Source organism: Heterocephalus glaber, unplaced genomic scaffold (genome assembly GCF_053883595.1).
Source record: "Heterocephalus glaber isolate CG9 unplaced genomic scaffold, H.glaber_assembly_v1.0 deba00001497, whole genome shotgun sequence".
NCBI classification, from domain to species: domain Eukaryota; kingdom Metazoa; phylum Chordata; class Mammalia; order Rodentia; family Bathyergidae; genus Heterocephalus; species Heterocephalus glaber.
In genome coordinates, this window is record NW_028258320.1 from 26341653 (window position 1) to 26355447 (window position 13795).

The following is a 13795-nucleotide window of genomic DNA, read 5'->3' on the forward strand; positions in this document are numbered from 1 at the left end:
AACTCAAGATTTTCCCCTCTATTTGATGAGGTCTGATGCAATTTTTCTTGGATATAAATTTAAAGACTCAAGTTGTGAATTACATTTAATGTAAGCACCCTGCAGTTTTCTGCATTGCAAATGATTATTTTTAGAAATTTTATGGTTGCCTGCATATATTTGTTTGTCTTCATTGATATGTAGGGGGGGAAAGCTCATTAATGATTTAAAAAGAAAGTGTTTTGATTCATTGACTTGATTCTTCTCATTGTATAAACAATAAAAGCAATAAATTAACATCTAATTAAATAATAATTTTATTTCTAAACTTAGCTACAAGAAATCTTGAATCCTTGTGCATAACTCTACCTTTTTTATATTCTTTGGCTTCACTGTTTTGAAAGTCATCATTCAGCATATTTTAACCTAAATGATGGTTGATAATTTCTACTTAGCAACTCTCCATCAAACACCATATTTGAGCAACTGTTTTGTAAAACAGTTCTTTGACTTCTAGACTGGTAAGTTACTATGTAAAAATAAAAGAATCTGATGTAAAAATTGACTGTGAAGCAATTTTTTTCTCCATATATCTGCTACATATCATACATAACACTTGATAAATTTGCTTCCAATGCTTTCTCATCATAATAGCCCTCCATCTAATTCTTACCTAGTTGTACATTAAATACTACCTTTTTGCCTTACATCTAGTAAAAAAATTCCTGCAAATTCAGGATTTTTCTTTTCAGAAGTACAAAAGTGATTGTGCTCCATACATGTGTGCCTGAGAAGGGCAGAAATCCTTCTGTGTATTTGTTGACCCTGTGCAGCAAATACTTGTTCATTTTCAGCAGTGTTTAAATTGTTCGCTTTATCTCATTGCGTTAAATCATTGTCACCTTTACGTTTAAACTGATAAAAGGTAGTTTTTATTGTTTTCTTTTATCCAGAAACTATTTCTTGTGCATAGAAATAGTTCAGCATGTTGCACTTCCAGGACTGAATAAGGTTTGGATAACCATCTCTCCTGGAAAATAACTCCCCTGGAAACTTTTGGTGCATAAGCATTCTCCAGGGTGACATGGAAATGGATGGTTAGGCTGTTGTCAGTGCTGGAATGCGGGGGCTTAGCAGGCTGTTCGCATGCCTCAAAGATGTATTTCAGTAAATTTTTTTAAACTGTCACGTGATAAGACATTAGGTGAATGGGGGCGAGAAGGGATCATGATTGTAAAAGAAAAAAATGTTCAAAGCCAATACGAGCTTCTGTTGTGGTTTCTTTTTAGGTCAGATGTTGTGGTTCTCTGTTTTTCGATCGCTAATCCCAATTCCCTAAATCATGTGAAAACCATGTGGTACCAAGAAATCAAGCACTTTTGCCCTCGCACACCTGTTGTCCTCGTTGGCTGCCAGCTCGATCTCCGCTATGCCGATCTGGAGGCTGTTAATCGAGCCAGACGCCCGTTAGCAAGGTAAGCCAAGGACTCAGTGTTTTGCTGCTTGGCCAAATGAAGAATTAGAGGTAACAGATGACTCTGCACCCTACCATTCTGCTCTTCAGTGATTCTGGGGCCCCATCAATCAGACATATGCTTTAGGTCACCCCATTAATCACGATGTGGCATGCCCCGACCTCTTCCCCCTCACCATCATCTCTTATGACTGAAGCCATTTTTGTAAAAGTGTTGCCCAGTAGTTGATGTGAATTCTCTGAGTATGAAATGGTGCATGTAGAAGTGCTTTCAAATTTGTAAAATATTATGCAAAATACTAGCTGTCCATAATAATGTCCTTCTTGAAATTATGATTATTATTACTAAAATTAATTGATGCCTAGAGTAACAAGCCACAATTCTTGGCACCAGGGAATATCAAATTCCTACAAACATGTACTTCCAAGTGTTTTCAACCCTCCTTATACTCCTCGGCACAAACTCTTAAGAGTGTTTCGTTCCAAAGATAACAGTGTCTCATTTTTAAAAATCTTTTGAAGCTCAAGTTGCAAAAAAGCAACATTACTTTTAAATGTCTTTTATATTTCTAAAGTGTCACAAAATTTTAAAAACCATGTGAAGCAGAATTTGCTTTACTATATATAAAATGTGCATACCAGCTTGAGGAAGAAATATAAGTTTTTAAAAATCCATGTTCCTTCAAATTCCCTTTGCACTAAACAATGTTGTGTCTTTTTCACATTAATACCTTTTTTGCTGCAGAGCACAGGTTTTCAAAAATTTTTGATATTAATGCCTTGTTTTGATGTTTGCTTAATGATAGACTTGTAACCAAAATATGTATGGACACAACTTTGCTCTTACAGTGAAAACAAACTATGGTTTCTTTGGATATTTTCTGATGCTCTAAGTATATTTTTTTATAAAACTTCTGAAAACATCCTGTGTCCAGTATTCATAGTCTTTTTATTCTTAAATGCATGGCTCAGACTTTGAATATTAAGAGCCACCTGGGTTTATGGACGACTGGAGGAGGAGGGCAGACCTGTAGGGACAGCAGAGGAAACAGTCCCTGCTGTAGCACAGCTCTGAGATTTTATGCAGAGAAGGATGTTTGAGTTAAGCTGTGGTGAGTTTTGTCAGCTAGCAAAGCTCAAGGCAGTCCTGGGAACAAGGAACATATGAAGCCAGCAGAAGCAAACCTTGACATTAAACTTTCTTCCCTGCACTTTTCCCTTACACCTCTGCCAATACCCAAAACCCAACATCTCTTTTCCATCCGGGTCTTCACATGCCAGTGCCATCCATTGTCATCTTTTTTTCTCCCAAGCCCAGTATCTGTCACACATAGTACCTTTGGTGTCCAAGGCCAAAGGTTTATTTAGAAGATCAGTTCCTAAGAATATGTCTCAGAATCAAGTACGTGTTTTGGAAGAGTTGTCCTAAGAAGTCACAGCTCATCTGTTTCTGGAATCTCTCTGTTCTTTTGCCATGATGACGCCATAACCACAACACCAGACTCTTAGGTTAGTCTCCCTGGTTAGATTAAAGTGCAGATGGGCTTTGTGTGCGGACTAAAGGGTGTGGACTATTCTATGGACTCTATGGACTTAAAGGAAATTAACACAGAGTAGCTACCAAGTCATACTTGTGTTATTGAAGGCTTCTCTTGTAGCAGTAAGGACTGTGGGATAAAATTGAAGATTATATAAAGAAAGACCAGTTAGGAGGCTAATGGAGCAGTCCACGCAAAAGATGATGAGGGCCTGATGATAGGAGTAAGGGCAAAGAAAAGGGGATAGATGTGAAAGAGGATTCATGAATCCAGTAGAGGAGACTTAATGAACTGTTAGTTGTAGATCATTTAACTAATAGAAAAGTCTGAGCTCAAATTGTTTAATTAGAAGTCTCTCAATTATTTGCAAATGTGACTCTAAGCTAACTCTATAAGCTTTCTGACTCACTTTCCTCAGAATGTAGAAAAAAAATACTTAAAAGAGTTATTATGAGGGTCAAATAAAAAATGTACATGGTGTATTTTAAAGTTATAAGGCAAAATGTAAAGCATAAGATGATGGTGGTGGTGGAGGATGACATTTCTGGAGCACTTACTGTGGACCAGGCAGGTACCATGCTAAGCATATTCTCTCATTTGAACCTTTCAATAAGTCTTTAAGACACAGGTACGAGAAGGGAAAACGAAGGCTTAAAGAGGTTAAGTCACTTGCCCAAAATCAAATAGCTACTAAAATGCCAATTCTTTTATTACTGTGGTTACTACTGAAAGCATTTTTTTCTGCAGTCATAAATCTTCTATACTTTAAAGACTTATAGTTGGTTGTAGATTTTTCAAGAGCCTTATTAAAAGCCTATCAGGATTTTGAATGCATAATTCAATTAGAAGCTTAGGAAGGCACTGGTTATTATTTTTACCTGAAAATAAGGCTGATTGTGATTTTTTAAACTACTCTATTTCAGGCCCATAAAGAGAAGTGATATTTTGCCCCCAGAAAAAGGCCGAGAGGTTGCAAAGGAACTTGGCATCCCATACTATGAAACAAGTGTATTTGACCAGTTTGGAATCAAGGACGTATTTGACAATGCAATCCGAGCAGCGCTGATTTCCCGCCGGCACCTGCAGTTCTGGAAGTCACACTTAAAAAAAGTCCAGAAACCTTTGCTTCAGGCACCCTTCCTACCTCCAAAAGCCCCTCCACCCGTCATCAGAATTCCAGAGTGTCCTTCCATGGGGACAAACGAAGCTGCCTGTTTACTGGACAATCCTTTGTGTGCCGATGTCCTGTTCATCCTCCAGAACCAGGAACACATCTTTGCACATCGAATTTACCTTGCTACCTCTTCTTCCAAATTTTATGATCTTTTCTTAATGGAATGTGAAGAATCCCCAAATTGGGCCGAAGCAGTTTGTGAAAAGGAGATGCAGAGCAGGGAGTTCGAGGGGTGGACAGTGAGTCTTGACCCAGCTGAGGAAGGGGAGGAAGGCCCTCCTGGGACACCTCAGGCTGATCAGGGGACATCCTTATGTCAGAACCCTTTGGAGACTACGAGGCTGGAAGCCGAGGGCTCGGGTCCTGAGATGCAGACTCTGTCAGGCTGGAGTAAGGGGTTCACTGGCATGCACAAGGAAATGCAGGTCAATCCCATTTCGAAACTAGTGGGACCCGTGACGGTGGTCAGAATGGACTCATCGGTACAGCCAGGCCCTTTCCGGACCTTGCTCCAGTTCCTTTACACCGGGCAACTGCATGAAAAGGAAAAAGATTTGATGGGCCTGGCTCAGATTGCAGAAGTCCTAGAAATGTTCGATTTGAGGATGATGGTGGAGAACATCATGAACAAGGAAGCCTTTATGAACCAGGAGATCACAAAAGCCTTTCATGTCAGGAAAGCCAATCGGATAAAAGAGTGTCTCAGCAAGGGGACATTCTCAGGTGAGCAGGGCCTGTGGTGAAGCCACCAACACCTTTGGTGGCGTTTTAGCAAGTGTTGGCTGAACATGAGTGAAGAATAGCCGTGGCTAACATTTATAAGTGCTGCTTTTTCCATATACCTTTATAAGCTATGAGTAGTAACCTGTTTAATTCTATCAGACTTAGGGTTATTCTCTTAATTTTGAAGATGGAGAGACAGAAACAGACACCTTCAGTATCTTGCACATGGTAACACAGGCAGTAAATAATAGAGTAAGAACCTGGACTCAAACTTCTGTGGCTACTGGAATCTGTTCCCTAAACCGCTGTGGCACCACACTGTTACTCAGAGTAGATCAGGTGCCCTCAAATCTATCTCCAGCCAACTTGATGTTTGCAGTTCCCTCTCAGGATCCATTCCTTGACCAATTTCATTCTTCCTTCATTCCATTGACCCTTCAGCAGTGACTTCTGGTCCTAAGGCCTCTGAAGTCCTGGAGGCATGTTTGGTGGCCCTTGCAGTCCCATGAGGGACGCCTCATCTGCTTCAACCTCCTTCTCTTTCCTACCCTCATGCTCCTTGGTACCATTTTGTTTTCCTGCCCTTCCTTTGCCTTTGATCCCTATGCCATGTGCTGCCCACAGCACCCTTCCCTCCTCACTGAGCCACACTGGTAACCGCATCCAGTCTGGGCTACTGACCCTTGCTGGTGCTGTCTCACAGACTTGGACTATTTTTGTTCTAAAATCATCCTCTGAGTGTGGGTGGCTGGGTACTGCATTGTAAAAAGCTGACTTCCTAACTTCTGTTTACATGGATACCTCTGTTTGTCTTTATCTGTCATAATCCTTGCCTTAGTACAATACATTAGTAAGTGGTTAAGTCATTACACATTTAGTAAGTGGTTAGTAAGTAAGTCTACTCATGAGTTTTAAAGCTTATGAGTCATAAAATTTACACGAAACACTGGCCATCATAGTATAGAAAAAAACCTTAAAAATTAATGAAAAGAATATGGTACAAATTGAACAGTAGACCTTTGTGAATGTCAATTAAATTATTCCCTGCTTAATGCAGAGAAAAAACAAAGTACATGGTGAGAACCTCAATGGATTCCATTTTAAAAAAAACTATTAAATACAATCTAGAAATAATTAGAGAAATTTTGATATGAACTACATAGTAGATGACATTAGTATTATTAGGAATTATTTTTAATTTTCCAGGGAATAATAATAGTATAGTTGTTTAGGAGAATGTTCTTAGTTTTAGAAGATTCATGATAAGTGTTATATTACCCCTTTAAAATGTCTACACCCATATATAAAAATACACAGGCAGCTAAAATAAACATGGAAAACCAAGTGATGATTGTACAAGTTGAGCATCTCTCATCCAAAAGTCCAAAATCTAAAATGCTCTAAAATCTAAAACTTCCTAAGTGCCAACAAGTGGAAAATTCCACACCTGCCTCACACTACAGTTTGCAGTAAAAATGCAGGCACACTAAAAACATTGTATAAAGTTGCATTCAGGCTATGTGTACAAGGTATATATGAAACATAACTGAATTTCATGTTTAAATTTGGGTCCCATTGCCAAGATATTCATTATGTATATGCAGATAGTCCAAAACCTGAACAAATCTAAAATCTAAAGTTTTTCTGATCCCAGACATTTCAGATAGGGGAAACTCACCTGTATTATTCTCTCCACTGTTCTATATATTTGGAGGAAAAATATTCCTCTCCTTTCTGTTACTTTCTAGTTTAGAGAATTTGTGTGGTAACTTTATGTGTAATTTAAATGTTTGCTCCTTTATGTGGGAATCAGGTTTGCCAAAGGTAGTGGTTGACCTAAAAATAAAAGTAGCTGTTAAAGAGAAAGACACAGGTGACAGATGGGTGGAGGAGAAGCCTTGTGGAAGCTCTCTGCAGAGCTGGCTCACGGTGGTGTTCCCTCGATCCTTTGGCAGATGTGACATTTACTTTGGATGATGGAGCCATCAGTGCACACAAGCCGCTGCTGCTCTGTAGCTGTGAGTGGATGGCTGCCATGTTCGGGGGCAAGTTTGTGGAGAGCGCCAACAGCGAGGTAAGTGCCTTCCTGAGAGTTCAGCGGCATCTGTATGAATGCACATTTTCGTGTGTATTTTTGCTAAGCATTTCATTAGCCAGATGACTTCAGTTCCTTAACTCCTTCTGTGAAGTAATTCCTTAGGCTGTGCATGAGTTTTAGGTAACTGCAGTGATGAGGAGCTATTAATGATTGATCACTGGTATGTGAGCACCTGGCTGTCTTCCACACAACATAGCCTTTTGTCTTCCACACAACATAGCCTTTTGTCTTCACACTTTTCCTTGACCAGCCAGACTTTTTAACAGATGCTTCCAGGCAAAGTACAATCAAAATCAAGTTCAAGATGGGAGGCTGAGGCAGGAGGATCTTAAGTTTGAGCCCATCCCAGGCAACTTAGTTAGCGAAACTCTGTCTCAATATAAAAAAATTTTTTTTAAGGATTGGAGGAAGTAGAGAAGAAAAAAGTAAAAACCTTTGGCTAGACTTACCAAGGTAAGTAGACTTATCAAAGTGGTACCAAAGTACCACTCCCAGTGCCTCTGTTCCTCCTGTCCCTGGCTTGCCAAGAGAAAATGTCCTCAGACATTCAAGAGGAGGTTCTTGAAGCTGAAATCAGGAACCTAATCCACCCTAAACATAGAATGGGTTCTCTGGCTTGCTGACTCCTGTTACAAAAAAAGAATTTTCAGGGCCCGTCAGTAAGAGGCTTGGGTTTATCAGGCAGAAAGTATAGTGTGCACTCAAAGAAATAGACCACAGTTCCTCAAGAGAGAGGCACTTTATTTCCTGAAACTGAGAAATTGATGCTTCTCCTGAGGGGGAGAAAACCCCGGGAAAAGGCAGCCCACCCCCCACAAGGGTAGTGACCCCAATTATAGGTATGAGCCCAGTTGTTTTTTTTAAGATTAGTAATTTAAACGTTCTTTGGAATCTCTCAAGCTGTTCCTTTATCTTAGGATCAGTTCCTGCTCTTTCCTTTCTCAAGTAAACCAGTTTATTGACTTTCAGTACTCTTGAGGAATTTGGAGTATAACTGATCTGAAAGGAAAGCAGCCTAAATTTAACCAAGAGAATGCTGAGACCCAAAAGTTGCAGTCTTCTTAAAAGTACAATTTAATTATAATCACTTTGTCTCTTTTCTACCTATCTTTTTATTTCTTCTATCCTACCTCAGACTCAATTCCTAATACTGCAAAATTTTAAAAACTTTTTTAAAAAAAGAAAAGAAAATCAAGTACAACAGGGACAAAGCCTTTCTTCCAGAAGTTCCTGACAGTGAGAATAGTTCCTCAGTCCCTGAAGTCCCGGGTCCAGCTTTCCCTTTAGCCAGAGAGAGGACTTTAGAAAACCACTTCCTTTACCAAGATTCTCCACCTGCAAGATAAGGAATGGACTACAGTGTCCCTAAGGTCACTTCGAGCCATGCCACTCAGCACTCAGAGGCTCCAACCCAACTTCTCTGCCCTTGGTAAGGGGATGTGAGGGCCCATCAGCCATGGGGAATGAACGGGATTGGAGAGAATAGCCTGACCCCTGAACACACTTCTCAATGTGAGTGGGTCATACCGCACCAAAAGAAGGATTTCCTTAGGACAGAAGAAACAGTGTCTCAGACATGCTGGGATCTTTATCTTTTTCCAAAATCTGTTGGGAAGAAAAATTGTGTTCAAGCACTTCTAACTTTAGGAGTGAGCACGTATTTTTGTTGAGTTTTGCAACTGTTTTTTAACAGCTTAAAAAAAATAGCATGGGGACACCCCAGCAAGTTTATTGTCCTAAGAAGCTTGTTTTGCTTATCTCAGCATCTCTCCAGACTTTCAAAAGAAATACAGAAAACAATGGCTAACTCTTCAAAAGGGGTGCTCACAGGAGAAATCTGAGCACTCCCCCGTTGTGACCCAGGAGCTCACATTTGCATCCCCAAGCAGGGAAACAGAATCCTAGAATCACAAGCCCAGGATGGCTGGGGCTCAGGAGGTCACTAGGCCACCCTCCTGCTTCCAGCTCACACTGCAGCTGCTTCCACCCCATCCCCCAAAGGCCCGTCTGCTGTTTGGGAAAAAGCAGAATTATCCCAGAGATCTTCCCTGGTGTCTTACAGCCTTTATAAATCAAGAGGTTCTCACTTATGACTAATTAGTCTTTCCTGCATGGCCAGAAGTGTTTGGGACGTTATCTCTGAGATTTCTGCAGTATGGTAGGAGCCGAATAGTTAAGGGGCTATGAGCCACCTTCACTGACAAGCTACATGGCTTGGAACAAATGACTTGGGACAAATGCCTTTTTGTCCTCCATCTGGAAGAAAAAATAATAACTTGTGGTGTGGTTTTGAGGCACAAGAGCCAATCTTCACAAAGTTCCTCATAAGAATTAAGTGAGAGGCGGCTATCACTAGCCCTATTTTGATGCTGATTCTGATGGTTTTCTTTCCCTCTTACTTCCAAGAAAAAAATCAGAGTAGGCACGGATTAGTGGAACCTCAGCCCATTGTCATCTTGCAGACTTCAGTCATCTCCAGAGATAGAGAGCTCAGAGGCTTGCTGCCTTGTTTTTCTGGCTCGCTGAGATGTGTCCTGATTGTACAGCACAGAGCCTGCTGTTAACCGAGCAGAGCAAAGTTGATCGAGGTCAGGAACCAGGCACAAAAGGACACTGTCAGTGCTGACCTCATGAATGCTAATCTCTTCCATCCCTTCACAGAAGGGACTGTAATCTTTTCCAGTTTAAAATCTGCAGTAGCCATGATCAGAACAAAAAACTTCACAGTAACTGTGAATGCACACATGTATGGTTGTTTGACAGCCAGTGAGGAGGTTTGGCACGCCCTCCAGGAAGGACTGGTTTTAGAACAGCAGCGGAGGCCAGTATGTATGTCATTTCAAACCAGCTCAAAGGACAAAGACTGTGGACCCAAGTAACCAAAAGTCTCTACTGAAATTCCACTAATCATTATGCTAAGAATGCCATTAGCTGTTGACATATCGACCATTTCCCTTTCCTTTCACTTCATTTGCAGCATAAACTGACATAGAGTTACACCTTTTTTTTTCTCAGTACTGGGGATCGAACTCAGGCCCTTGTGTTTGCAAGGCAGGCACGGTGCTACTGAGCCAAATCCCTGGCCCAACTGTCATAGAGTTATGAACTCTAGTCTCAGTTTGACCTTGGGCAAATGACCAACCCTCTGTTCACCTGTTTCCTCATCTGGGAAATGGGGAGAACAGGAGAATCTTCTTCAAAGGGCAAAATAATCAAGGAGAGTATGTAACAGATCACATTTCATACCAAGAATCAAGTATACGTGCTCAACAAGTGTCAGACATTATCCTGGAATATTGTTAAATTCTTTCCATGAAGATTAAAGGTCTTTGCCCCCTAAAAGCTCTAAGTTACAAAGCCCCTAGCTCTTTTCTGAACTAAGAAAGTCAGGTAGTCCCAGTCACAGGTATGGAGAGCAGGCATCAGTCAAACCCCTCAGTAAAACCCCTCCATGTTCACCTGAGCCAGGGCCTTGCTGGGGCATCTTCCAGACTCTTTCTTGTTTTGGGAAAACCTGACTCCCCCCTGAAAGTTGGCCTATTTTTGGTGTAATGGGGATATTAATAGAGTTTCATATAAATGTGTGTATCCAGAAAAGAAGAATGCCCATTGATGTCATTTAATATTTTTTGCCATTTAATATTCAGGAAGACACTGTTTTTACTTGTATTTTTTCTTGTTACTTTTATGTGGCAGTCAGCATAATTATCTCCCCCAGTCATTCAGCAAGTGGTTCATTAAAAATGCATGCCCAGGTTGTAGGAAGCAGTGCTTGGGACTTCAAATACTTTCTCATTCTCTGTAAAATCATCACTAATAAGCCTGATAGTCTGAGCTAATCTTCACAATTCAAACGTTAAACTAGAATATGGGACGTTATGTTTTCTTTCATTACTCTTTAAACTACATTCAGCAGGTGAGATGCAAAATTTTTTATTCTATGTCTTCTGTACCTTTATGTATATTATTTTTTAAATGCTATTAAAAGGTCTCTCTCTTCTGTGTGTCTCTGTCTCTCTCTGTGTGTCTCTCTCTGTGCTTCTCTCTGCCTCTCTCTCTCACTCTCTCTTCTCCATATATAGTGAGTTATAAATGTAGAAATCACAGAAGCAGGCTTGTTTTAAAAAATCAGTCATGAGGGGGTAAAAGGCATATTCTGATAGGATTGTCAGTTGATTCTCATTTGATGGTTTCTTCTAAGAATCCCTAACATTACTAGCCAAAGAGAATGACCATTTTGAAAAATGTTAACTCATATTACACACAAAGGAAACAGCAGGCTATGAGTAATTACAAACATCAGAACACCGAGGACGTTGGCAGTACCAGGGCACAGCCACCCACTGGAATCTGTCATCTCCTGTTGCCAATAATAACTTTTTTTTTTACTTAGGATGTCAATTTTCACATTGGTGTTTCTAATGAGCACTTTTTCTTTAAGAAATGATTTAGAATGCACACTTACCAACCAAACAATGAATGCTAAGGTAATCTGTATGTCTTCAAAAGCCAGAGTCTCAGTGAAGAAACTTTACCATCTCTTCCAAATTTCTACTATGTAATAGATGACAGAACTGAAGGTCAGAGAGGATGAGTGGTTTATCAAAGGTCACATAACATTTTCATGGCTTCTCTCTGGGCCTATCCTGGACTCTTACCCTTGCCCTTGAGTCATTCTTTCCTGAAGCAATAGATATCCCTACATTTGAAAGTAGAAATGTTGAGGCTTACATTAACAATGACTAATATCTTATAGTACTTAGTGCTTTGTAAAATGTGGATACTTTTACTACAAAATGGCTCAAATCTTAAAATTCCACAGTTTTTTTCTTCAATTATGTAAAAAATTGTACTGATCCAAACATCATTCTAGATAAATGACATTTTGCCATGTGTTCAGCCACACAGAATCAAGTTTGTATATCTATAATTCATTATCTATGTAAAATAAACCCATGTGTAATTATAATATGCAGTGCATGTATGTAAGGATGCATCCAGTATAGAAATTAATTATTCATATGTAGATACAGCTGGTTGAAGAGAATAACGTTCCTACATCTGTGTATTGTAGATGATCCAGCATGCCATTATTTTTTTAAAAAGGTTTTAGTAATAGTTTCTATTTGTCCAATTCTTTCTGCTATACAAGTTGTGCTAAAAACTTGAAATTATCACCTTTGCCAAATCATCTAGGAAGATCTATGCATCTTATTTCTGGAATCATATTTTCATTGACTAGGTCTAAAATGAGGGGTGGTAAATTTCCTACTGTATCTCTGAATTTGCCTGGGCTTTCCCTGTGGTACACTGAAGAATGGCTTTGCCCATCTTTAAGTATACTCCCTTTCTGAAGTAGCCAATGCCTGTACAGGAGAACATCATAGAAGGTTACTATAGCTGAATTCTGGAACTACAGGCTGTGAGCCCATGTAGAAGAGTCGGGGCGGGGGGGGGGACTCTTCCTCATTCTTGTACATTCACACACAAACTTATGGTTTCATATATACGAGCATATATGGTTTTTCATGTGAATACACATGGAAAGATATATAACCATATAATATATAATCATATATAGATAGCTGCAAATGTATATATAGAGAGATTTGTATCTTTATGTGCTATATACAGGTTTGTTAAGTACCAGAATTAAGACATTTATGACTGTTCATCCTTTTGAATTAGAAATCTAATTCTTAAAAGCTATTAGTGAAATACAATGCTTTATTGTTCTATAACCCAAACCTTTTTTTTTTTTCTATTAAGGGCTTCTAGTACTGAACCACAACTCATAACACAGACTTTGGAATTATGCTCGCTGGATTTAAATCCCTGTCACTACTTCCTAGCTCTGTGACCTTGGACATAAGACTTAACCTCTCCAAACCTCAATTTCCTTAACCATAAAATAGGAAAAATAATAGCCTCCTCATCTCAGGGCAGATGGAATGACCAAATTAGATGATGCATATGGAAAATTTAGCACTAGCCTGATGCATAGGTTAATTTTTGTAATCATCAGCATTTCCATAGGAAAAACAAGTGATGCCATTCTATTTTCTTCCAGGGTCTGTCTTATGGAGTTAGAGGCTTAAAATTAAAAGGAGCTACAAAAGCATCTCCATCCCCATTGAGCCATCACTTCCAGCAGTGAAGCTCCCAGGCAATCCCTGGCTCTTTAGCAAACTCGAGCATGTATTTATATCAGAAGCAGTCCAGGTACACAAGAGGGAACCTGGGAGAATCATACAGAGACAGGTTACCATGCCCAACCAGCTACTCCCCCAGATTTCCCAGGCAAGGATCCTATTGGGTTCTCTGAGACATAATCATGTTCCAGTAGTTCTGGATCCATGTGGTTGTAGGAAAAAAATAAGAAAGTGTCTGTATGGTGCTAGTATGTACCAACTGAACATCAAAATCAAGCCAGTCACTGTGGCAACTAGGCGGTTGTTCATCCTCTGTTTTGACTTCCCAGTGAGCTGGTCTATATCATGTGTCAGCAACAGTATGGTTACAGCCCCCCCCACACACACACACACACCCCCGTCATGTTGCTAGGAGATTTCTTTCTCCACAATAGAGTATTATCAGGTACTTGGCAAGGAGGGCCCGTAATGTCATCATACATTTACAGCCCATTTGTCTGATTTATACATCCAAATAGCCATTTAAAAATTCCAAATCAGGCTTTGTCAGGCACCTCTACTCCGTTGTCATCTACAAATCATGCCATTATGTTTAAAGCCATAAATACCGAACCACTTCCATGTACAGCCTCTGAGCAGGTGTCTGGGTCTCAGCAG

At 39.9% G+C, this 13795-nt stretch overlaps 1 protein-coding gene across 7 annotated transcripts in view; it reads left to right on the forward strand.

The window, feature by feature from the left end:
• Positions 1 to 13795, forward strand: part of Rhobtb1 (Rho related BTB domain containing 1) — a 131492-nt gene that overhangs the window by 100198 nt on the left and 17499 nt on the right. For all 7 annotated transcript variants that reach the window (XM_004858267.4, XM_087185511.1, XM_087185512.1 and 4 more), the window contains 3 exons: positions 1269 to 1454; positions 3915 to 4888; positions 6844 to 6962. In XM_004858267.4, the coding sequence (XP_004858324.1) occupies positions 1269 to 1454; positions 3915 to 4888; positions 6844 to 6962 (1279 nt within the window). The remainder of the gene's footprint in view (positions 1 to 1268; positions 1455 to 3914; positions 4889 to 6843; positions 6963 to 13795) is intronic.